The sequence below is a fragment of the Tachysurus vachellii genome, chromosome 8 (assembly GCF_030014155.1).
Source record: "Tachysurus vachellii isolate PV-2020 chromosome 8, HZAU_Pvac_v1, whole genome shotgun sequence".
Taxonomy (NCBI): Eukaryota; Metazoa; Chordata; class Actinopteri; order Siluriformes; family Bagridae; genus Tachysurus; species Tachysurus vachellii.
In genome coordinates, this window is record NC_083467.1 from 6882836 (window position 1) to 6908813 (window position 25978).

Here is a 25978-nt window from a genome sequence, read left to right on the forward strand (position 1 = left end):
TGTGACATATCAAAACACTCAGAACAATGAGGGGGACTCCCTCACGTGTATTCTGATGACGCCACGTGACGTCACGTGAAAATGAAAAATTAGCACAACATGGACATGTGACATATCAAAACACTCAGCACAATGAGGAAAACTTACTCAATGGTATTCAAATGGCGTCACATGCTGGTCTTGACTAGCCTCCGGGATTTGCCACGTACAAGCACCATTCACATTTACTTCAGGAAATGTACCTTCTAGTTGGAAATGTTATTCTGATAAAAATATATTTATTTGATTTTATTCTTAATGGTAGTTAACTTATTGGAAATGTTATTCTACTAATACTACTATTAAATAGTTTACATTTACATTTACATTTACAGCATTTGGCAGACGCCCTTATCCAGAGCGACGTACATAAGTGCTTAAATCTCTAACATTGAATACATTAATGCTGGCTCACTAAGTTACATATTTAAGATACCATGAGTTTAAAACATTTGTTCAAAGTTACAATGAAAGTGTCAAAGGTGTTTTTTTTTTTTTTAAAGTGCAAAAGATAATGAAGAAGTGCTAGTTGAAGTGTTTCCTGAATAAGTAGGTCTTCAACTTAACTTCTAGTTAACTTATTGTAAATGTCATTCTGATAAAAAAAATATTTTTCTTTGATTTTATTCTTCTGAAGAGTCTCTCAGAAAAGATTCTTAAGCATTATTGCTATTATAAATCATGTAAACACGTTAAACCTGCGCAGTTCTGCGTAAAGCGTGTGCTACATGAACACACCCGACACCCTCTGTAGCCGACCAATCAGACGCAGCGCATCGGTCCACGTCCAGAAGCCGCATAATATCTGTACTAAATAGTGTGACAATATTTCTACACTACCGAAAGACGGCGTTCTGTTAAATCCTGCTATGTAATAAAATAGTATAGAGTTGTTCCCGTGCACAAAGAGTCTTAGCCCTTGTGTGTTGACATACACGTGATTTACATTGCAAACTTTTTCAGCACTTCTGGATTTGTTTATAACAGAGAACTGATTTCACAGCCATCAGATCATAACCTGAACTGAAGCCTAGTAAATCAGACAATGCTGTTGGGACGTTTATCAGGGTTTTTGCTCTATTGCATGCTGTTTTGTCTGATTACATGGACCCTGAGCACTAGTGCACAACCCAGTGCCACGAAAAGTCTGGTCTGGGGCCTGGGACTTGAACCAAACGCTGTGCTTCCTGCTCGTTTCTTCTTCATCCAATCCGTGGACAAGGCCGGGAAAAAGTAAGCAGCCTTATGGACTTCATTCATCTTATTTTGTCTTATTGAATGCAGATCAGAATGCATAAACAATAAATAAACGTGCATGTCAATATATACTACCTGTGGGTGAAGCCACACCTGGAAATGCATCAACATCAAATGTACATGTACTTAAAAGTGCATCAAACATCTGTATTCTGTGAATTGCTTGTGCTACAGTTGTACAGTGAAAAAGCTCTTACATAGTGCAAAAAGCATGTCGAGAAGCTTTTATTGTCATTTCAACCATATATAGCTGTTGCAGTACACAGTGAAATGAGACAATGTTTCTCCAGGACCAGGGTGCTACGTAAAACAAAGACAGAGCTATAAGGACTTGAGTAGGTTAGTCCTAGATACATAAAGTGCATCTGTGCAACCTGGTGCAAACAGTGCAGGACAAGACAGTGCAAGACAAAAAAAATTACAAGACAATACACAAAATACATTACACAAAATACAATAAACAGAAAAGTGCAGACCTCTGTACAATCTTAGCACAGTGGTTTGTCACTGTACAATCCTTACAGTTTGCTGCTTTTTTCTGTCTGTCCTTGTACTGTCTGTGCAATATCTCCCACATTCGTGGTCAAAAAAAGACATAGTGGGAGATATTGCACAGACAGAAAAAAGCAGCAAAAGACATAAAAAAAAGACATAGTGGGAGGTATTGCACAGACAGTACACAGACAGACAGACCTAGTCTTATATTCATTAGTCAGAGTCAGGTGATAAATAATAAAGTGTAGTGCATGGAAGAGAGTTGTGCTTATTGGTTAGAGTTCTGGTGGTTCAAGAAGAAGCTATCCCGAATCCTCCTGATGCGGCATCTGATCTCAGTACTCACTACTGAAAATGTTCACTGAGAGCAACTGGACACTTTTTGAACTCCGCTGTCACACGCCACACTTTGTAGCGTAAATCTGGGTAGACACTATGGTATGATGATATTACAAATCCTGTTATATAGTGACAAGTTACACTGCGGTTTCTCATGCTAACACTTGCATGTGAATCAACACTCCTATCCAGTATAATTAATATAAATGTTCTGTGACCCATATTGGGTAGGTTATAGCACCTGAATAATTAACCTGATTGTTCGGCAGGACTGTACTTAGGTCAAGAGAAAAATAGCACCCTGAAAACACTCCATTTTAAAGCTAATGTCGGTTGATGTGATACGTCACCATGAAGTTTACCAATAGTAATCAAATCAAGGTGTTTTCTGTCCTACGTAAAAGCCTATTTTTTACAATCTTGTAATACTAGAACTTAGCCCTTCACTTAACAGTGTTAAAAAATATTTGTTTAAGTTTAAATCTACTATACTGCAGACACACTGGCCCTTATTATAGACAGTTCTTTATAGAGCTAAAGGATTATAGAGAAATGTTTTTACTACCAAATGCCTTGTATAAAAATGTTGGCCTTTTTGGTTTCTAGGTTGAACAAGAACACTATTTTTAAAACATGCCCTACGAGTCCTATGTTCAGCTCCTACAAAGAGATTCAGTAGGCAAAGTCAAAAAATTACATATGAGTCAGGTTTTGCAATAAATACTGCTAATATTGTATTATATAATATTGTGATACAGCAATACTTACCTCATTCACATACTTTATAGATTAATCTATACATGGAGTGATCTACTTAATAGGTTTTGTATAGTTGTGTAGTTGTATGAAAAATACATTGACCACGGCAGAAGAGATGATAGTAGTCTATCATAAGCTGTGGTACTGTGAACACTGGGTTTAATTTTTTTTAATTTGTAATCAACACTGAACTCTGTGAGAAGGTTTCACTGAAAGATGGCTGTAGGACAGCACACAAACATTGCTAAGATTCTAAGAATCTGTTTTGTTTCTTCTTGGCCTGTAGTTTTACAACTTCACCTGGAGCCAATACATTTGAAGTGCAGATCACATCACCATCAGAACCTTTCTCCAGGATCTGGGTGCAGGTTTTAGACCGTCAGGATGGATCGTTTCTGGTGCGTTACCGCATGTACGCCAGCTACACAGATGTCACCATTCAGATCCTACTGAATAATGAACATGTGGCCAAGTCTCCGTACATTCTCAAAGGTGAAAATCGTCTTTTTCTAAAAAATCTGGTGAAGATCATTGTTCTAAGCTCTGCTTTGAGAGAAATGTGTCACACTTGTAATTTAGAAGCAGGGTTAATATTGCTTTGTACATAGGTTTTTGAAACAAAACTGCTCTGAACGAGGGTTAGCAGCGCTTTGGCAGCGATAACTCCACATTGTCCACATTATGAATAGTCAGGATCAGTTGCTAACCCCAGGTAAAGTATGAGCCGTTTCAAACAAACAAGTTAAACCAGGATTCAATTTGCTCAGAGTTTAGTCACCCAGGGGGAGCTATTTTAAGGATATATAAAAGCCCTTTTGAGTTTTATCCATTGTCTCAGCTTTATAGTGATACCAGATAATAGAAAAAAATAACCCTGATCAAATCTTTTTATGGACAGAAGATTTGCCTGAAAGCAATACAACCAAGAATTATTTTTACTTAAAATCTTGTTTCTAACCAAATCAGTTTCTTACCATAACCTATTCAAAGTCTAAATATATAGCTGATGGTTAAAAAAATCTAATATAAGATATAATAAACACCCAGTTACATCACCATCTTTCTTTCTCTATGCAGGTCCAGTGTACCATGAATCATGTAACTGTCCAGAGCCCAGTGGTGCACTGTGGGAGAAGCACATGAACTGTCCTTCTTCATTTTCCCAGATCCAGCATGATCTGTCAGTTTTTCTGAAAGTGGACCTAGAACGGAATGCCCACGAAATCCCGCAGCGCTTTGGCCAGAGACAGAGCCTGTGTCATTACACCATCAAAAATAACCAGGTACTTGATGCAATTTGAGTTGCTGATTCTTCTTTGGTCACTAGGTGGTGATAACTCCATAGACAAAAACGTAACTTTATCCTCGCTCTGAATTTCGTTCTCTCACTGTTTACACTTTCTTACGCAAAACTTTTCTCCAAAGTGATAAACCACACATCTAAAACATCCAGCTTCAGCCCCAACCACCACTTTAACATCTTCACCTTATGTCAGTATTATAGATTTACAGGTCTGCATAATATATGCACAATTAGTCTAAAAAAATCCTGTTTGTTTTTTATTCACAGGGTTAAAAATGGTAACTGCAGTTGAAAATTAGTGTAATAATAGGACACATTTATATGAAAGGGTTCTTGTGTGCACATTCTAATGATATTGTGTTTGAATTCAGGTGTACATCAAAACACACGGTGAGCATGTTGGCTTCAGGATCTTCATGGACGCCTTTCTCCTCTCTATCACACGGAAAGTACGTACCAGTCGACTCATTAGTAGATCAAAACGAGTGGAAGTTGCAAGTGCACAATTCTGTATGTATCAGTGTCTGCTTTCTCAGTTGATCAGAGGGTCAGGGGTTCAAGTGCCAACACTGCCAAGCTGCCAGTAACATGGCTGACCCTGCACTCTGATCCAAACTTCCTAAGCTGGAAAAGTCGAAGAAAGGAATTGCACTGTGCTGTAATGTATATGTGACAATTAAATTCTTCTTCTTCTTCTTCTTCTTCTTATTATTATTATTATTATTATTCTGTGTTCAAGTTGTCAAGAGATTTAAGAAATTTTGGACAGCAGAGGGCATCAACACTGATTATTCTGTTTCAGATTATAAAAAGGCAAAGCAAGATAGATTCAAACTCTACTAATTATCTTGCAGTAAATTATAAAATACATTTTCACAGCTTTAATCATTGACCTGTGTTCTAGAAGATGAGGAATATGGTAGATTAGTGTTTAAGGTGTTGGACCACTAATTGGAAGGTTGTGAGTTCGAATACCAAGTCTACAAACGTCCACAGCTGTTCCCTTAATGCTCAGTTGTATAAAAATGAGATAAGAGATGATCAGTAATGATAAGGATTTAATCAGTGACTGTAACTTTTATCCTGGATTTTTGTGTGACCAGGTTAGGCTTCCAGATGTTGAGTTCTTTGTGAACTTGGGTGACTGGCCCCTGGAGAAGAGACGGACCTCTGAAAAACTCCATCCCATTTTTTCCTGGTGTGGGTCCAACGACACTCGAGATATTGTCATGCCAACCTATGACCTTACAGAGTCTATACTGGAAACCATGGGCAGGTATGGAGTTTGTGTGGGAAGCATAAATAAAGCATAAAGCATAAATAAGTTTTTCTAAGTCTTCTATTTATTCTTTCAGAGTAAGTTTGGACATGATGTCGGTGCAGGCAAACACAGGTCCTGCATGGACTGAGAAGAATAGTACAGCTTACTGGAGGGGCCGTGACAGCAGGAGAGAGCGATTGGAGCTGGTGAAACTGGCACGAGCAAACCCTACCTTGCTGGACGCTGCTTTCACTAACTTCTTCTTCTTCAAGCATGATGAGAGCCTTTATGGACCACTCGTCAAACATGTTTCTTTCTTTGACTTCTTTAAGGTGAGGGAGGAGTTGATGAATAGATAGGACAGTGAAGGAAAGGATGGATAGATGAAACGTATGAAATACTTGAGTGGATGTTGTACAGTATATTCATGGATGGATCCATGTTGTGTTGTTTTATGGTTGTATAGATAGATGAATGGGTAAGTTAGGGGATTGACACCTTTGGGATTGTATTGTTATAACACAATTTGATGTTTTGTGGGGGGGTTTCAGTACAAGTATCAGATAAATGTTGATGGAACAGTGGCTGCGTATCGAATGCCCTACCTTCTGGCTGGAGACAGTGTGGTCTTGAAGCAGGACTCCATATACTATGAGCACTTCTACAGCCAGCTCCAGCCCTGGGTTCACTACATCCCCCTCAAAGCAGATCTCAGTGACCTGTTGGAGAAGATACAGTGGGCTAAAGAGCATGACGAAGAGGTACAGTATTCTCACTCTCTCCCTCCCTCATTCAGAAAGGAAAGCTCTTATGGTATACATGCTTAACATGTTCTTATAAATACTGTTGGAATAATAATGATTCTAGCAAAGTGTATAAGATAAGATGATCAAACCAATTAAACTAAACCAGAGCAAATACAGAGTTGCCAAATATTAAAATCCATAACAATGTTACCTTTTTAAACCACACATTTTTATTACTGTTTAATTAACAACAAGGTTTTCTGGTTTAAAGACAGAAACCATTCAATAGTTTGTTGTGATACCCAACTATATTACGGCCAAATGGAGAGGCGAGAAAATCCTAACAGTAACCATAAAGAATATTTAAAAAAAAAAAAGGGAGCTTTTAATTACTTTCTAATGTCTTTTAATTTGTATAGTTACTTTTTAAAAATGTCCTCTTAAATTTGCAGGCTAGGAATATTGCACAGTCTGGTCAGCAGTTTGCACGTAACCATCTGATGGGTGACAGTATATTCTGTTACTACTTTAAACTCTTTCAGGTAATAATGCACAGCTATTACAACATGCACATCCCTGCTTTTTCACATCACTGTATAAGTCTTTGGGTTACTTACATTGTATTGCTTAATTTATGCTACATAGTTTTCATGACATTAAAGGTTTAAATCACACACTGGCGTTTAAATACTGGGTAAATTTCCATGACCCGATCAAGCTCCTCGGTAAATAGCAAAGAGCTTGAAGATGCACCACAAGCCCTATTTTCAAGACTTTTTATTAATAATTATTTCTGACAAATGGCAGCAGTGATTTTGCAAGAAGCTGAGGATTTAAATTTCAACTCTTGTGTTTTTGTTGCTGTACACATGCTACTGAATACCTGTAATCACTTATCTCCATCACATCCTCTTCAGCTTATGTATCTTGCTTAACAGTTAATATATCTTGGCATATTTACGTTTTGATTTTCATTTCTAAAACAGTTGGTAGAAGTCTAAATGGTATTCAAAGCAACCTACAGTAGGCTTATCTAATCTTCTATCTTTACCCAGGAATTTTCTGCCATAACTTCAAGGACACAGGTTAAATAATGCAAAGTCATCTGAAGCAATTAATCTTTAAACTCCCATTTCAACCTCAAAGCACTTTCTAGTTGTAAAACAGTGTGTAGGATTACGGTGTGGAATTTAGTAGGATCCTAAATAGAACTTAAAGTATGTATGCATATTTGTGTAATCTTCCTGTCTGGTTCTGTGTATATTCTATAGGAGTATGCAAAATTGCAAGTAACTGAACCTAAAATACGTGATGGAATGGAGTTTGTGGAGCAGCCTAAAGATGATCTTTTTCCATGCCACTGCCATAGGACCAAGGTGTGTGTGCGTGTGCACTACCTTACTGGAGTAATATATTAATTAAATAAATGTGTTTAGTAAATTAAGGGCATAATGACGTTTTAAACATTTGATGAGTAAAAAAATCACTGGTTCATATAATTCAGAGTGAGAATATATTTCTGTATAACAGAACATTTCATTCACGTAAACCATGTAACAGACATTTTAAGATTATTTTATTATCATCTTTATGACTTGAAATTGGTCATAATCTTTTTGTGCAAACTCCATAGACAGTCGGACGATTGTTTACAGCCGGTTGCTCAAAAATGCATGACATGACATTTTATGAACCACCAATTAACATTGTCCTTGAAATAAATTTAATGACGTTTAATCCAGTTTTTCTCATTTTTTAGGTCAAAGATGAACTTTAAAGGGTCCACTTACTGCCTGAAAAAACTGCCTTATTATTCAGAATCGTCACATTCCGATCACTTTCCCAATTGCGGATCTCATTGAAACAAGCACCTCTCGACATTTTCAGTGCTTTCTCCATGTATTTTCCACTGTCATTATTTATAATGTCTGTATTTACTTTATTTTTTTTAATCTTGTCATTAAATGTACTCATTTGTAAAACTAGATTTTGGATTCCTCAAAAGCACACAGTAAACATATGCAATGAACAGACGATGTTACGAGTTTGTGGAGAAAGAAGGATTTATTTTAATGTTACGGATGTCAGGATGGACAAGAAGAAGGGTATCTCTTCCTCAATGAAGACATTTCATGAAAACGTATGGTATTTTATACCAACATGACTACCTGATGTTGTCCTTTCTTATTCTCTGGGTCTTGTATATGTACTGTTATGTTGTATTTTATATTGAATTGACATTTGAAATATCTGATTAATGTAGTTTTATTGTTTACATTTTGACTGTTTAATCTAACCGTTTTATCAGTGACCATATGGCCTTGTGAAAAGAGTAAAATAGAGCCTAACACATGTATTTAGTGATTAATGTTACATGAGATAAGGCTCTGCACTGCAGTTCTACATCATAACCTAATAGCTTGAAACGACTTGTAGATTAGACTGGATTTGAGTTGGATTTACTAATGCTTTGACTCATTGTACAAAATGAACACACAAATTAGACCTAGCTCAGGTACCAAACTTAAAATAGGGCATTGTTTTTAATGCTTTTATTCAGACAGGTTTCAGCACGTTTATGATAAGGAGCATTGTTAGGTTATGTTAATGCTCTTTCATACCACAAGATGGCGATATAGAGCAGAGACATGGTGTCATTTATATGAACAAAGATGGTGGCTTTCAGTGAGGTAGGAAATGTAGTGGGTATGTTATGTTGTTAACGTGTTGCAAGACCTTATGCAAGTTTATTCAAAGAGTACAATGCATGCAATTGAACATCGGTTGTTTAATTTATACTAATTGGATGAAATGGGTTCTTTTCCCATGATAAGCTCACTATTTTATTTTACTTTAATATGAACACACTTGTTTTTGATAGACTGGATTTATAACATTGCCAACACTTTCATGTTTTCACCCAGTTAATGCTAGTTAATTAGTTTCACCAGTCAGCTGTATAAATGTCTTATTTTTTTTAGGAAAAGGTGTCAATCCCATTTGGATCTAAAGAGCTAGGTGGTGTTTTCACGGTTCCTGAAACAGAATGTGTACAAACAGCTCTCATCCTTACACATGGAGCAGGTGGAGATATGAACCTGAAGTCATTAATGTCACTTGCACAAGCTGCTGCCACTTCTGGTTTGCTCTGCCTTCGGTTCACATGCAAAAGCCTGAATCTGGTGCACAGAGTGAAGGCCTATGAAGCAGCTGTGGTAAGCACAGATAATGTTGCTCATTGCTTTCTTGCTCATGCATGATCTCACAAGCAGGTTTTTTGTTTTTACAGTCGTACTTGAAATCCCTTGATAGGTTTACGCTGAGTAACATTTTCCTCGGGGGTAAGTGTACAATCCTCAGCTATACAGTGCACCATAAAGCATATGTCATCTAATCAAACATCATGAGTTCATCTGGGCTTCTGAAGAAATCTGGTAATGCAATATACTGTACCAGATACAACAAAATGCTTCAAGATTTTTTGTATTATTGTTTATGTTCCAGGACGTTCGATGGGAGCTCGAGCTGCTGTGGCTCTTGGCAGACGAATGAGTGTCGAGGAAGATGTTAATATCCGAGGTCTGTTGTGTGTGTCTTTTCCTCTACATCCTCCTGGACAAACACATACTCATGTGAAACGTAGTGAGGACCTGAGAGCACTTTTCTGCATTCCTGTACTCTTTGTATCAGGGACTGCAGACAACATGTGTGAAAGGGTGAGTTTGGTTCCTGGAAATGTACTCTTTGATCCAGTGCTAGTCTACTGCCAGATTTAATGAACTAGAATATTAAATAAGGGAAAATGACAATAAAAGAGCAAGAAGGAATAAAAGGAAGAAGCCACCATCTTAGATTTTAATTTATGTTTGAAAGAAAATGAATCAGAGTCGACCTTAAACAATGAGAACTTAAAAGTTCCATCATAAGATGATTGCACAACCGAATGCAGGTACTCTAATCGAGTCATTGTTAATGTTTGTCAGAGATAATGTTTTACCCCAGATAGTTTAAATTTCTAATCGCATGTACTACAGTAGGTTTGAGCTAGTTTTGTTCCAGAAGTCAACTTGGTTAGTCAAAGCAGGTGTCAAACTTTTGAATAATGATCATTTTAAAGAACATGAACTTCCTCTTCAGCTACTTCTGGAACATGTTGTGGAGCAGATGGAAAGCCCAAGCTCTGTGCATTGGGTGGAGGGAGCCAATCATGGACTGGCAGTGAAGGGGAGAACTGAGGAATCTGTTCTAGATGAGGTCAACTCACAAGTCATCACATGGATACTTAAACATGTCTGAAGATAGATGCTACACTGATAATATAATATAATATTGTGTGTGTGTGTGTGTGTGTGAAGAGAAAATAATACTATTTTGTGTAAATAAAAGAATCTTAAAATATGATGGTGTGCTTGTGATTAGAACTGCTGAAGATACTAAATAAATGTGTTCGGTCAACCCTGGATTCATGAGAATAGGCAAAATTCCTAGAAGGTTTCATTTGACTGTAGACGTCCTTGATACGGACGACAGGCTTTAGCAAATACCTGGTCTATGTACCTGGTCTGTTATGGTCTCTTTCAATTAAATTGAATTTTATAACACATTCATAAACCAACTCGATTTCCATTCTCGGATGGGACAGTGGTTAAAGCAGTTCGTGCCAGTTGTGTATAGCACTCGATAGGCTACAGTTAGTAACTTTATATTGGCAAAGTAAACCATTAGCTGTTCACATGTGAAAATAAAAGTACATTAGTCCAGACAGAAGGTTTTGTACCTGAATAAACTAGACATTTAGTGTGTACGCTTTGAAAAGTCCCATGAACCAGGGTCTGTATAATTTATTGATGTCTCTCTAATAACAATAAATAATAATCTAATGACAGTAAATGATTAGTATAGAAATAATATAGTGGTGGTGTTTATTCTTTGTATTTCCAGGCACAATAAACCTGGTATGTTTATTTATCACTGCACATATTTTAATTTTTAATTTTACTAAAGTACAATGTATGATTTATTATGGTAGAAATTAAACAGTAATAGTTAATAGTAGTTTAAAATAATTTCCTCTTTAAGGGGTAAAAGAGGGATCTGGCAACCCTTGATTTCGGAAGCGGGATCTGGCAACTCGTCGAGATGCGTTTAAGCCTTGTAGTTCCTGGTCGCCTTTAAACAACATGGCGGTTGAACCTTGGAATAAAATAGACATTCTTTGTCCAGGAGCTGCTGCTGTTTGTCGAATCAGTTTTAACACAAGAACAGGTATTTTGTTTAGACGTTATTTATTAGTGAACGTGGTGTACTGTTTTTTTTTTTGTTTTTTTTAGAGAATGGTTAACGGTAGTTTTGGTGTTTATTCACGTGTCCCATGATGTGCTAGTTGACTTATTAACGTGTTGTTTACGTTTCAGCCGCTGTAACAGAAGCTGTGGTGAACCGGTGTGAAAACGTGCTGATGCTGCTGGACAGCCACGTGCTGCTCACAGAGACCCACGTGCTCCATGAGCTACTGTATGTGCTGCATAACAGCTTCAGACAACACAAACCTTTCAGGACAATCAAACAGGTCTACTTTGTTATTGTGTTTATAAAGATTTTATATTTATTCCCTTTGTTTGACGGTTTCCCTTCTCTTAACACTCCTGATGACACTGATCAGCTTTTTTTGGTTCTCAGGTTTATAGGTTCTCAGTTGAAATGGGTGTGTTGAAGTAATAAAACACTTAACATTTGGGGAATTACATGTTGATTGCTTTTGTGTGCACTGCAGGTTCAGCAATGTATTAACAGACTAAAGGAAATGAAATTGAAGGGAGCCTTGCAAGAGCTGCAGGAGCTCTGCCCAAATCAAATCCAGAGGTAAAACAATGAAATGTGAGACTGCGTGAGAGACAGAAGAAAAACATATTGACCATGACTTAGACCAGCAGTGTCCAATCTTATCCGGCCCTTTCCGGATAAGATTGGACACTGCTGATTTAGACTGTAGGGATGTCACCGGTCCAGGTATGCATTGGAAAGCCCAGGTCCAGGCTGTATCCTGGTTTTAATTTTTCTGTTTGATTTTCTCAGTTGCTGAATGAGTAATAAAATGATGACTCTTTGCCAGCTTCCTGCTATAAAGTCCCAATAAGTGAGAAATAAAATGTGACAGTCTTGTCTAGGCGGGATACTGTAAGACTATCATTTGCTGACTCTTTTATTCTTGCTTGAAAGAATTAATCATTACTTATAATTGTGAGAGCATAAAAAAAGTTGTTGCTGGAAAAAAAAAACTCAGGGGTTAGTCTTGACTTTAAGTGCAAGTTGGGATATAGGACTCTTCCTACTATACAGTCGGTAACCAAACAAATACTGAGTACTATCCGTTCTCCCCTCTGTTAGGGGAGATCAAATTCCTTATGTGGACACTTGTGTTTTCCAATAATTTCCTCACAGCTAATAGACCTGATGTGTTCTCCATGCAGGAATGTTGGCGTTGATGCTGGATATTGTGACGTCCCTAGTCAGCCCAAGCTGGAATGGTTTTGTCTCAAACTGTTGGGAGCTTCCAGCCTTATGTGCAGAACCTTGGACCAGTGCACCAAAGCCTTCTCGTATCCTTCACTGCCTACAGGCGTATAACTTTAGTAATATACAGCCAGAATACCACTATGCATGGAAATAGGCTTTATATAAATATATTATTCTTTTTTCAATTGTTAAATCCTGTTTTATCTTAGAGGAAAACCTACTGATACATGTGTAAAATAATGATATATAATTTCATTCATTCATTCATCTTCTACCGCTTATCCGAACTACGTTATCGGGCATCTTGGCAGGATACACCCTGGACGGAGTGCCAACCCATTGCAGGGCACACACACACTGTCATTCACTCACGCAGTCACACACTATGGACAATTTTCCAGAGATCCCAATCAACCTACCATGCATGTCTTTGGACCGGGGGAGGAAACCGGAGTACCCGGAGGAAACCCCCGAGGCACGGGGAGAACATGCAAACTCCACACACACAAGGCGGAGGCGGGAATCGAACCCCCAACCCTGGAGGTGTGAGGCGAACGTGCTAACCACTAAGCCACCGTGACCCCCCATTGATATATAAGTTGCAAATAAGAATCTCTTTACAGTTTAGCTATATCAATAAATATACCTTTTGCATAAGATTTTTAATCTGTTTATTAGGGTTAAATTGCATTAATTGATCAAACATTTGTGGACATCTTATCATCTCACCCATATGTGGGTCTTACACAACATTTGATCTATTTATAACAGATTTCTCTGTATTCTGTGGCGTTACAAATTTTCCCTCAGTAGAATTAAGAGGCCCAGATCTGTTCCAGCATGACTATACATCTTTGCAAAATCAAGATTCATAAAGGCATAATTTACCCAGTTTGGGGTGAAAGAACTCATTTGACCGGGACAGATCCCTGACCTCATCCGTTTGTATTCACTGGAGGACTGACTTCGTCCCAAGTTTCTTCACGCAACATCAGTGAATGATCTTGCAGCTGAATGAACACAAATTCCCACAGCTACTCTCCACAATCTAGTGGAAAACCTTCTCACAAGAATGAAGGTCATTAAAACAACAAATGGGACCATGTTCAGCAAGCACATATGGGTGTGATGGTCAGGTGTCCACAAACCTTTGGCCACTTAGCTCACTATGTTCACTACACAATTGCCTGTAAATGAGTTAAAGCCCTGAATAATCAGAATCGAGACAGCGCTGAGTTATAAAAGGCCTTAACTCGCTCTCTAACAGATTGGTACGGCAGCATATTTATTTGACTGAGTTCATCGTGCTGAACCTGGTGCTGGCAAGCATGCTTAGTCGATTATGGTGAGTTTAGAGGATCATGTCAATTTGTGAAGATGCTTACAAGAAGTTGTTGATGTACTAATACATGTTAATGATCAGTTCATAAAGCAGACTGCAGGTCAACTCTTTATGCTTTTTACGTTCTTTACATGTGCAGGGTATTTTTCAGAGGCGTGTTGAGAACTCTGGTGCCCATGTATCAATGCATCATGGATATGCTCCACGTGGTAGAGCAGTGTCAACCCATGGCCTTTCTAGTAGACTTCACCCTGCCTGGTGACCTGGCAGCGTTTCTGGGTCCTTCTTACTCTGACCTGCTGAAGGAGAGTAGTGCAATAGAGCCCTTTGGGATGAGGAAAACCCCCAAACCTTCTCTTCTTGACAGACTTTTTGAGGAGGGAAGTGACAAACAAGTGGAAAAAGGGGATGAAGAAGAGAGGCAGATGATGCAGCTGCTAGCCAGTGAGGAAATGACATCTAATATGGATCTGGGAAGGTCTATATTACGTCACGGTCCTCCTTGCTTTCGTAAGTCATATTCCTTATGAATTGTCTGCTGGCCTTTATTTCACATTATTTATTGTTTTTTTTTTTTCTTTCTTCTTCTGTAGGATCTACCTCAAATTTGGACATTAAGACGATGCTGCAGCAAACCTCCAAACAGGTTATTAGACTGATTTTAACTTCTTAGAACTTATAACTATAGATTAAAGATGGATTAGAATAGATTGCAGTTACTGCAGTGCTACAAAGGATCCCTGCTCTGGGAAACGTTCTTTATATGTAGACTAGGGCTGGGCGATAAAACAATAAGGATATCACGATAGATCTAACGATATTGCGATAGACACATGATCGATATCAATAAAAAATGTGTTCGATAAAACGTTCAATATTTTTTATTCTTCGTCGGAAGAAAATAGAGGTTGCGAAGCAAGTTTGGTTGCATTAACAAAGGCACTCGCTCGCTGGTAACATAGCAACATAGGGAGTGACACGCTAGCAGCCGAACATGTAACAGTATCATGTTTGGTTGCGCCATATCGTTGTTTCGTGCTGGTGCTGGATTCCTCTTCAGTAACCGGCGACTGATAAGCAGAAAATGAGCCGCAGCGAGCGAGGAAATTGTAAATAAAAGAGGAAAAGTCAGCGCGCCAGTATGGCAGTTTTTTGGATATTATAAGTCTGACCGTAGTCAGACGAATGTCGTCTGCAAAGTATGCAAGACCGTCGTCCCTGCCAAGACTGGTAATACCACGAACTTGATTTACCGCCTTAGCCTCACGCACCCTTTGGAGCACAGCCGTATTCAACCAACAACATCTGTAGCTGCACCACCGCACAAGCAGCATATATTACAGATGTATCTCAGTCTACCTCAGTTTTATTTATGTTTACAACACACTGCACATATTTTAAAACACTTTATTTACCAGAAGGTGAACAGCTAGTGACACTTACACTACTATCCCAGGTTTCTCTATGTTTATATTTAACACTTTGCACTATTTTATTACACTTTATTAAGCATTTTACATTTTCTTTCATTTTGCACCTTAAATGTTAAGAGATAATTGTTAAGTGTTCATTGTGACTTTAGACTTATGTTTACATTTTAATTATTTGAGTTTTCCTGGTTGTTGACATTTCTGTCTTAATAACTGAAGGGATTGCGATCAGAGGAAGGTTCAGTTTAAAATAAAAATGTTTAAATGTACTATGTAAAAATGTTTAAATGTAAAATGGGTCATAAAAAATATCAATAATTATTGATATCGACCGATATGAAACACTGATATCGTGATACAGTTTTCAGCCATATCGTCCAGCCCTAATGTAGATTATTGCTTTAGCTGGATTTGATTGTTGACCATTTCAAATGATCAAAGATATCAGAATCAGGTTTATTGGCCAAGTGTGTTGACACACACGAGGAATTTGGTTCCAGCTGTTTGTGACTCTCAGAAGTACAGACATAAATAACACTATACTATACAAGACAATGCAGATGTGATGCAATATATATGAGTATGAGTATTAAATATGAATACAGTATAAATGACTAAGTTATGTACATAACTGATCAGTCATATATACACACACACACACACACACGTGTATATATATATACACACACACACTGTGTGTGTATGTGTGTTGTGTGTGTATATATATATATATATATATATAAGTTAAACAGCTTTGAAGAAAGGTATCTTATCTATTAATATATATATATATATATACATACATACACACATCTCCAAAGAATTAGTGTATTAACTGATTCGGGAAAACATTTGGAAAACTTATTTCTGGTTTGTGTTTGGATGTGGCTCCTGTCAGTGTACAGCTGAAGTGTTCATTAAGAAGGCATCTCCAGGACAACCAAGTACTTCCAGCTTAGCTGTACTCGAACAGAAGAGGATGTTCTTGAAAAAGCTGAAGACAGCATCCTCCATTACAGACATGGCTGCACATCTTAAAGAGATGATTGGCTGGTGTAGGAGGAGCAAGCTGTATCATGAACGCTGCTATCTTGCCTTCACACTCATCAGGTGCCAAAGAATAAAGGCTTTGGAGAGTGAGGGAATCAGGTATTTGTGCAGAACACCTTTTATTATGTGTATATTCATTGCGTTCATGAGCTTTATCATTGTCTTGTTTTGTTTTGTTTTCATATCCAGTGTGCAGAAGAAACTGAGGCGGCTTAGGGTTAAGGTTTCCCATGTCATGCTTAAAGGAACTTCCTTGGCAAGACATTCGCTTTTTCTTCAGCGGAGGACAAAATGCTACTTCAGAACACGTTTTACTACACTTTTTGGACTTTATGGAAGTGTGAGAAGCCGAATTAGTAAAGTCAGACAGCGCTCTCAAATAGCCAAAGACCTTTTTAATGTGAAATCATCACATAACAAGAACCAAAAAGTTCCACCTTTACACAAAGATATGATGTCAGGAAGCGATGTTGTATTCAATCAAAAAGAAATCCAAATGGAACCAGAGGCCAGTTCACTGAAATCTAGCAGTAGGCATAATAATGAGATTGATGACATTTTTGCATCCTTTGGCTTATAGTGTTATTGATATGAAGATGTACAATTAAACCAATAGTACTGAAACTTTTTGTAGTATATTTGTGTTTGATAGACCTGCATTTAGTAAAATGTGTCTTTTTCTGCAAACTTTGTAGGTAAATGATCATGATGTAAGGGTTTTGAAGTGTTTTCTGAATCCTCTCTAAAGGATGATATAATTCAGTGTAATCTTTCTAAATAGTGGTTACAATCAATGAATTTAGACCAGCCCAAGCAACACGTGCCTCTTAGATTTTTGCCACTCAGACGGCACCAAACAGCAAGTTCTGTTCAATTCAATTTATTTGTATGGCACTTTTAACAATTTCCCATTGTCTCAAAGCAGCTTTACAGAAATATTGAAACAGAAAAGAGAGAAACAGAAATAGTGTCTCACACCACACCTGACCAATATAATCAAATAAACAAGCTTCAAGTTTATTTGCAACTGTGAATGGTTGCTGAGAACAGGAAGGGCATCTACTCTTCCTTCTCTAAAGAGTGGGGTTAAAAAAAGGGCTTTGACTCTTTAATTGGTGCTTGCAGCTAACTATATTTGATATTATTAAACAGAAAAAAGGGTTTTTGATTTCATCCCTTCTCTGCTCCCTTCTCAAGGCCGCAAAAATAAATAGACATCAAATTAAAAATGCAATTTACTTCTATAGTACATATTCTAAAGGGTTTGAATGTTTCCTAAATGGAAATAATTTCTCTTAACTATCTTTAAGTTTGACTGTTGGTAAAATATTTCATATGATTCTTTGATACACACTACAAAAATAAGCCTTTAAAATAGCTATTTCTTTCAAAATGTTATTATGTTATAAACATAATGACTGACGGACATGTGAAGCCCTGGAAAGCTCTTGTTTGGATCTGTGAAAAGCACCCATGAATAAAAAGATAGTCCAAAGAGTATCCAAAAATTAGCACAATGAGAAAAATCACAGACCAGAGGAGGAAGTGTTGGCAAGTGTGGTCCATTGTGAGATACATGACCTTTATGATGTCCATGCAGTGAGCTACGCATTATATTTATTATCACAAAACATACATTTTCCTACCAGTCAGGTTTCTGCAGGAGAAAAAAAAAAAACCAAATCCTTGTCGAATTGTTAAATTACTGTTCTGCTCTTGGTATCCAGAAAAGAGCTAATGAGGAGTCATAAACACTCTTCTTTTTGTTCATGATCAGTTTTTTTTAAACTTGCTTTTACAAGAAAACACTCCAATACAGCAAATATGTTGCTTCCTCTCTATCATATTTCAGACTGGAAAGTATACACTGTAATTTGAGCATTAATTTCCTGTTTCCTTTCAAAATTCATGCACAGGTTTGTATTATGTTAGTAAAAATATGCCACAAATTATCACCATGAATACACATCCTGTGTTTCTTTTAACCCCCAGGAAACTCAAATGATATATAATCACATAGATATTTTATTTATATACATACGTATATATATATATATTTTACATCTGTGTAATGAGAATCTAATGTAAAATAAAGATAAACATCGATAAACAAAGTTTGTGCCCACAAGATTTAGTTTGTGCCTATTGCTTTAAGAAAAAACAACCAGTAAGTCACCTTAGTGCTCAGTGTGTCTGTATAAATCAGTACATGATCATTTAGAAATGGATTGTTTTTGTTTTTACTGAAGTTAGTTGAAAAAGTGAAGAGTAAATGTTGAGCAGTGAGGCTGTTAAGATATGTGATTCAGTTATAAGAATAATGTGCAGAATCAATATGCACTGATCTAGTATTGATGTTCTTAAATGCACATTATTCATTAAGCTATATAATAAATGCTGTAAGGGAACCCTTTGTACTGACACACTCAGGTATTACACTTTGGTTTTCCATCCACCCTTCCATCAAGCTACAAAGCTACAAATGTCCAGAGATACGTGAACAGTAAGTAATAAATAACGTTTCTGAACAAGCAGCTCATTCCAGCAGCCAGGGGCAAAACAGTTCTGTCAGTAAATACCCTTCTGCCAGCAGAAGGCAGTCCATATGGAGATACAGCCTGATGCCAGCTCACAGCTCAGTGACTGTTCCCTTGCCTTCAGTGTTTCCATTTTCATCACTCTGAAATCCTCCATTTTCCAAAGCATGCTTGTCTTCATAAGAGACAGTGTCAGCAGATCTATCAGCCTTTTCGCTGTCTTCCTCAGACAATTTTCCTTTAAATTTCTTCTTGTATAGCTGGTAACCTGAAAACACGAGACATCACAGAGCTATCAACTTGAACAAGAAATGTATAGAATTAGTCTCCCAATTTATGAGTGACTTTCAGGTTTGTACTTTTCGTAATTGAGGTAATAGCATGAAAGGATAGATATGTAATATGAGGAAATTTCTTGATTTAATTATGTGGCAAGGTAGGAAATGTATTGTACTAATGGTCACAGAAATAATTCTATTGCTTCTTGCCTCCTTTTTAATTTTTTGTTCCAATGTTTAGATCCATGATTTATATAAAATAATAGTCTAACACAGGGTACTGTAGGTTTTTAGGTTAAATAAATAAACTACCAAAACCTTCCTTGTCTAAGTTAAATTCACACAGAAACAATTTAGTTGTTTAGAAACAATCCACCTACTGGCAGGTTTTTTTATGAGGAGAGAGAAAACTGGAGAACCCACAAACAAACCCATCATGAACAAAACAGGGACCCTGAAGCAGCAAGACTGCCCTCACTACCTGTCTAGCTTATATCAACATTTCAGTAAGAGATATAAAATCTAACCTAAAGGTCAACATTGAGACCAATGAACCCCAAGTGATCCAATTTCCATCTTTATCCCATCTATTTTATCCAGTTTCTAATTTATCCTGTATAGCTTAGTTGTGATAACTTACCTCCAATTGCCAGCATGGCCACAACAAGCTGGAAGATGCTGTAGATTAAGGGGAAGGAGAACATGACCTCCAGTTCCTCAGGACTGAAGGACAACTGAACAATTGTGCTGCACAGCTGTGAGTTCTGGAAGCCTGTCTCTAACGCAATAGTGCGACACCTGAAATAACACATGAACTAAATAACCGAAATCATATTTTTTTGAACCATCTGTTAAACACCTATTAAATAGCCTGTTCATGAGATAAGCATTTAATTCTTCCTGTGAAGTTTTACAGTGGCTCAAAAGCAGCAATAAACAAAGAACCAAAGAAATATAAAGGATATTTGCTTTTACCATACCTGTACCAGGGCTGTCCTACAAATCGAGCCAGCAGAAAGCCCAGGCCAAAGCCAACGAGCGGGTAGATTGAACCAATTATCCATAGAGAAGGAGCAATTATCCATGAAGACTGATACAGCACACCACCCACCACAGCAATGATGACAATCAAAAGGATGCCCACTATAGAGCCAAACTACAAGGTAAATATATAAATAAACAATGTTATCAGTGAACAGATATCAGAAATGTAATTGAGGGAGCAATGAAAAAAATCCCTGCAAATCAATATTCACCTTCAGGATCTTTTTTGCCGCCTTGGGCCAGCGGTGTTTGACAAAGATTCCCAAAGTCACAGGTATGAGCAGACACACCAGTGTAATGCCTAGAATGAAACATGAACATAAAAAAACATCTAGTATGATATGACCGTGATAGATAGATAGATAGATAGATAGATAGATAGATAGATTGTTTGATGGATTGATTAATTCAGACACATATTCAGACTTAAATCAAGATCTGAATTCATTTAAAAACGAAGTTTTTTCAAGTCACTTTTTTTATTTGTTGAATATAATAAAATAATGGCATTTCCACAATTTTCAAATATTTCTCTGTGTAAGTATGTGGACCTATACATTAAAAGCCTAATCTTATCGATGTTTAAAGTTAATCAAATACTGAATTATGTAAAAGTCACATCAGTGTCTCACCTATGCTGTCATAAGGAATCTGGATGCTATCAGCTGAGATCCAAACTGAAGTGTAAATGAGCAGACAAAGTGGCATCATCCCCAGCGCCAGGATGGATGAACATGTCGTCATGCTGATACTGTAGGTGGGATGTCAAAATCACACAGTACTTTGAGAATTAAAAGATCACCTAAGAATATTGTGTATTGCATGTTAGTTTAGACCGTGAACAGTAGTAGAGGAGAATACTCTATTACAAATGACAGTTAACAGTTACTGTTGGTGTGGAATAAATTGTTATATGACATTACATAACTGTTGGTGAGTAAAAATTCATTTCTGACCAGGTCACGGAACCATATCGATACGATTAAGAGAGATTTGTTTATGTGCCTTTTAACATATACACAATATAACTAGAATATGGCCAGTTTATAGACACCTAACTATTACACTTGGTGCTTGTTGAACATCTCGTTCCAGTTTTATTTTCTCTTTGCTGTTAGAATAAGCTCCATTCTTCTGGGAAGGCTTTTGGAGCGTGGTTGTGGGTATTTGTGATCATTCAGCTACAAGAGCATTATTGAGATCAGACACTGATGTCAAGTGAGGAGGTCTGGGGTTCAGTGTTCCAGTTCATCTCAGAGGTTTTCAGTGAGAGTGAAGCCACTCAAGATCCTCCACTACAACCGTAACACACCATGACTTACTTCATGGAGCTCCCTTTGTGCACGGGAGCATTGTCATGCTGGAACAGATGTGGGCCTCTTAGACCCAATGACAGGAAATACTACAGCATACAAAGAAATTATATAAAATTGTGGGCTTTCAACTTTGTTGTACCAGTTTGGGGAAAAACAAATTTGGCTGTAATGCTCAGTTGTCCACAAATCAATGGCCATGTAATGTATTCTATTAAGTCAAAAACTCTGATTCTCTGTCTCTCTCTCTCTCTCTCTCTCTCTCTCTCTCTCTCTCTCTCTCTCTCTCTCTCTCTCTAACAGCAATACCGGCTTTAAGGCAAATTACAAGTTTTACAGATTACTCTAATACTTTAACATTTATATAGTTACTGGTTAAATGATTTTAAAAATTACTTGTATGGTTAAACTTTCTTCAGTGTCAAGCACAGTCAACACATTTTAACGGTCAGAAGAAAAACTGTAACTTTTCTGACATTACAGCATCCAGGTCAAAAGGACTTTGTGCTTTTAATTTTCTCTGTAACATTACAAGTTGCATTTATTCTTATTAACGTCAAGAGAGATAAACGCAAGTGATGAGAGAATAGAAGTTATTTTCTGATTTCACACGATAACAGAAACTTGTTTTGTGGATTTTCAACAATATTACATGTAAACAGGTAAAAGGTAACAATTCGTTAGCGTTTGCAAATTTCTGTTATGCAGGAGGAAAAAAATCCTTTGTTTGTGCTGTTATAAGAAAAGAATCAGATTCATCTCATGCTATATTACATCACCCTGTCATTGTTAAATTTCCTGTAGCAGTTATATTCCTTATGTAGCTAAGATTGAACAAGTTAAGCTAATTCAGTATCTGTGGCAATAATAATAAAGATCACCTGAGATCCATGTCTCCATCCAGCCAGTAGGTCATGACATTGGAGTTGGTGCCTCCAGGACAGCAGCCCATGATTAAGATGACCACAGCCTGTATAGGTTGCACATTGAAGGCTAGCGAGAAGGCGAATGCAGTGAAGGGCATGATGCCAAACTGGCAGAGAAAGCCAATGAAAATCCCCCATGGCCGGCGGATATGTGCCCAGAGCTTGTGCACTTCCACCGTGCAGCCCATGGAAAACATGACAATGGCTAACATAGCAGTGAGCACTGAGCTTAAGACAGTGCTCAGGAATAAGTTAAAGTCACTTTCTGGCACCAGGCAAGATGTGCCAGAGCACACGGTAGCATTGACATTGCAAGTTGCTAGAGGTGTGGACATGATAAATCCAGTCTTAGTAGTGCCAGTAATGAATAAATAAGAAAAATTAAAATAAGGCAAAAATCAGTGACATAAGTGGGTAAAGGTTGTAGATTCCAAAATCGATGTGTTAAGAAGAAGAAGAGGAAGAAGGAGAAAGGGATGATTTTGGAAAGGGTCCTGCTGATCTTTGAGTTTTTGCTCTTTTTTTTCTCAAGCGTCCCTTCCCTCCTGCTGTCTGACACTAGAGTGACACAAGGCACACAGGGCACTCCTAATGTCTTAGTGCCCTTTAAAACCTGTCTAGAACAAATAAAAATGAACAAAGCCATGAAAAATTAACTTGTGCCAAATGTTTTTATGGGGTCATTGTCCAAATACACTTATAAAAAGAAAGCACGTATAAAAGCGGATAAAAAATGTAATTGTTCAATTTTACAGACAATAAATGCACCACCTCATTTTTTTATAACATTATGGTATATAAATTTTTATGGTCCCTTTCAAAGGCCCACATACCACCGCAACCATCATCATCATCATCATCATCATCATCATAATCATCATCATCACTGCTTATGGGAAGGAACGTGCCTTCTACAGTATGAGACACATGAGACGTGCGTCAGAGTGGAATGATGACAGTAAAAGAAAAGGGCATATGTTGTAAAACTCACCTAAGAGGCTGGATTACAGATATGGGAATGAGAAGTACTTTGCATGCCTCACAGACTTTAACACACACATACTTTGGGCCTAAAGTTAAAGTTTAAAAACCTAAACTGAGTAGCTGAAAATGTGCTGAACTCAGAAGACTCAAGGTTCTACAGTGGAATTTTGTACACCATGTACATCGATTGTAAGAAGCCAAACCAATATTTGAAAAATAAACATTGTGTGTATAAAGAAAAATTATTACTCACTCTCTCTCACTCACTCATTTTCTACCGCTTACCTGAAAAAATTATAATTATAAAAATAATATTTAATGTTAACTTGCCTTTTTTTAAAAGCATTGTTGCCCAGTTATACACAGGATTTGCTTTGTCAGCATTTGTGCGTTCATCATTTTTTTCTGCATGTATCTATTCACTAAAGCTTATGTTTAACACAGCAGTCATGCCAATGTCAGTAGACTGAATGACATCAGTACACGCATTATAACTCTAAGAGCAAAAATAAGAGCTCTAAGAGCAAAAATAAGAGCTCTAAGAGCAAAAATATGCAAATAAATTAAGAGCAAGAAAATACTTCTTATTTTAGATGAATGCTTGTTCTGGATTGGTTTATGGTCAAATATATGTACTGAATAAAAGTAACAAAAGAGTTGTATGAAGATGTATGAAGACTTTGGTCATTGTATACTTTCTCTCTTTATAGCTTTTGTAGCGCAGGTAGCTTTTGTAGCGCAGATGGACGTATTCTATCATGTGTTCTTTCAACCACATGAAGAGGTGGATGTCTGCACAGTGCACAGAAATGAAGTGTTAAGATGAGGTTGAGCGTTAAAGAGCTCAAATTACAATTTGCATGATTTACAATTTAAGTATATGATCATAAAAACACCCCGTGACCCGAGAATAGTTCGTTTAAGGGGTAGAAAATGAATGAATGAATGACATCATAAAAACACATAACTGTATCATATTCAGATATAATTCAGAAGTGACCATGACCTGAATTATAAATCCTAATACAGTGAACCAGGAAATGTCAGTACTTTCAGGACAGTGTGGGATTTCTGTCTCTGATAGTTCTGTAAATTAACGCATCTTTCTTTCTCCTGTGAGTTTCATATCTAACCACTTGCTCTCTCCAGCATGTAATGTAAGATACTCTGGCTTAATCTATTTTGTTCCGTTCTACATGTTCCTACATGCACTCTCCTGTTCCCAGGGTGTAGTAATAATTGTCTTTTGTATCTGATTAGGACACATTGTCTGTTCACTACTAATAATAGTTAGTGAGCCAGCATTAATGTATTCAATGTTAGAGATTTAAGCACTTATGTACGTCACTCTGGATAAGGGCGTCTGCCAAATGCTGTAAATGTAAATGTAAATGTAAAATAATGGATTTGTATTCAGGTACCATTCCTACTATGTACAATTCGATAATTATGAGCAATTTTTAAATTACAAGCACAAATTTCATTGCAGTCCTTTGAGAAATAACATCATAGTTGAAATTAGCATGTGTTCAACTACTGGTATATGACTCTGAAGTAGCTGCTAAGTATACGCCTTACACAGCATAATGATTCATAAACTTGGGATTCCTGGCCATGAACTCAGGTTATAAATGTCACTTTCAAGCAGTAAAACAAGCATAGTGTGATTGTTAGAGTATGAGTAAGTGCACATCCTATTATTTAACCTTATCTTATCAGTAATCTGAAGACAATCTGATATGTTTTACACTTACTGATTCCTCTCACAAACTGGCAATTCTGAGTATCTGATAAAGATCTAGAAAACAGTAGGATAGAGGTGACAGGCCTAGTGTAAATTTTTAAAGAACCACAGAATTATTGGCCAATTTTTTTTTTTGTTTTTTTTTATTGTTAGGCCTTATGCACTTCTGTATGAGCATGGATTGATGTAAATTTAAATTACTTTAAATTACATTTTTAATGTACTAATTTTCATGTTCTCCCCGTGCCTCGGGGGTTTCCTCCGGGTACTCCGGTTTCCTCCCCCGGTCCAAAGACATGCATGATAGGTTGATTGGCATCTCTGGAAAATTGTCCGTAGTGTGTGATTGCGTGAGTGAATGAGAGTGTGTGTGTGTGCCCTGTGATGGGTTGGCATTCCGTCCAGGGTGTATCCTGCCTTGATGCCCAATGACGCCTGTGATAGGCACAGGCTCCCCGTGACCCGCGGTAGTTTGGATAAGCGGTAGAAGATGAATGAAATGAATGAATGAATGTACTAATTTTAAAATAAAAGCTGTACAACTTCAATGTTCTCAGTGATGTACAGTCCTGTTTGTAAAATAAATGGTGTCTCTGGACCCACTGGGACTGTGAG

At 37.3% G+C, this 25978-nt stretch overlaps 4 protein-coding genes across 8 annotated transcripts; 3 read left to right on the plus strand and 1 right to left on the minus strand.

Moving 5' to 3' along the window:
* The first annotated feature begins 791 nt into the window (after positions 1 to 791).
* Positions 792 to 8230, plus strand: poglut2 (protein O-glucosyltransferase 2). Of its 2 annotated transcripts, XR_009648943.1 has the most exons (11): positions 792 to 1272; positions 3176 to 3381; positions 3967 to 4172; positions 4564 to 4641; positions 5296 to 5468; positions 5548 to 5785; positions 6005 to 6214; positions 6652 to 6741; positions 7471 to 7575; positions 7959 to 8098; positions 8186 to 8230. XR_009648943.1 is itself a non-coding variant. In XM_060875970.1 (10 exons), exons 1-10 carry the CDS (start codon positions 1085 to 1087, stop codon positions 7974 to 7976), a joined length of 1512 nt encoding a protein of 503 aa, XP_060731953.1. In that variant the 5' UTR covers positions 792 to 1084; the 3' UTR covers positions 7977 to 8230. The 2 variants fall into 2 exon arrangements, 1 of the variants encoding a protein (XP_060731953.1); XM_060875970.1 differs by having other exon boundaries at positions 7959 to 8230.
* Positions 8097 to 10597, plus strand: tex30 (testis expressed 30). 2 transcript variants are annotated; one of them, XM_060875972.1, is made up of 5 exons: positions 8097 to 8339; positions 9181 to 9414; positions 9489 to 9540; positions 9704 to 9915; positions 10337 to 10597. In XM_060875972.1, the coding sequence occupies exons 1-5, from the start codon at positions 8097 to 8099 to the stop codon at positions 10493 to 10495; spliced, it is 900 nt and encodes a 299-aa protein (XP_060731955.1). In that variant the 3' UTR covers positions 10496 to 10597. The 2 variants fall into 2 exon arrangements, with proteins under 2 accessions (XP_060731955.1, XP_060731956.1); XM_060875973.1 differs by lacking the exon at positions 8097 to 8339 and adding an exon at positions 8356 to 8889.
* nepro (nucleolus and neural progenitor protein) lies at positions 10340 to 17161 on the plus strand. 3 transcript variants are annotated; one of them, XM_060875968.1, is made up of 9 exons: positions 10340 to 10453; positions 11614 to 11768; positions 11973 to 12061; positions 12670 to 12798; positions 13983 to 14060; positions 14197 to 14567; positions 14651 to 14703; positions 16386 to 16636; positions 16727 to 17161. In XM_060875968.1, exons 2-9 carry the CDS (start codon positions 11658 to 11660, stop codon positions 17115 to 17117), a joined length of 1473 nt encoding a protein of 490 aa, XP_060731951.1. In that variant the 5' UTR covers positions 10340 to 10453; positions 11614 to 11657; the 3' UTR covers positions 17118 to 17161. The 3 variants fall into 3 exon arrangements, with proteins under 3 accessions (XP_060731951.1, XP_060731950.1, XP_060731952.1); XM_060875967.1 differs by lacking the exon at positions 10340 to 10453 and adding an exon at positions 11306 to 11464; XM_060875969.1 differs by lacking the exon at positions 10340 to 10453 and having other exon boundaries at positions 11614 to 11713.
* Positions 17162 to 18132: 971 nt separating this feature from the next.
* Positions 18133 to 23236, minus strand: slc10a2 (solute carrier family 10 member 2). Its single transcript, XM_060875971.1, has 6 exons — positions 22591 to 23236; positions 21029 to 21147; positions 20609 to 20697; positions 20333 to 20508; positions 19993 to 20150; positions 18133 to 19342 (listed from the first exon to the last, which is right to left on the minus strand). Exons 1-6 carry the CDS (start codon positions 22968 to 22970, stop codon positions 19167 to 19169), a joined length of 1098 nt encoding a protein of 365 aa, XP_060731954.1. The 5' UTR covers positions 22971 to 23236; the 3' UTR covers positions 18133 to 19166.
* Positions 23237 to 25978: the final 2742 nt, after the last annotated feature.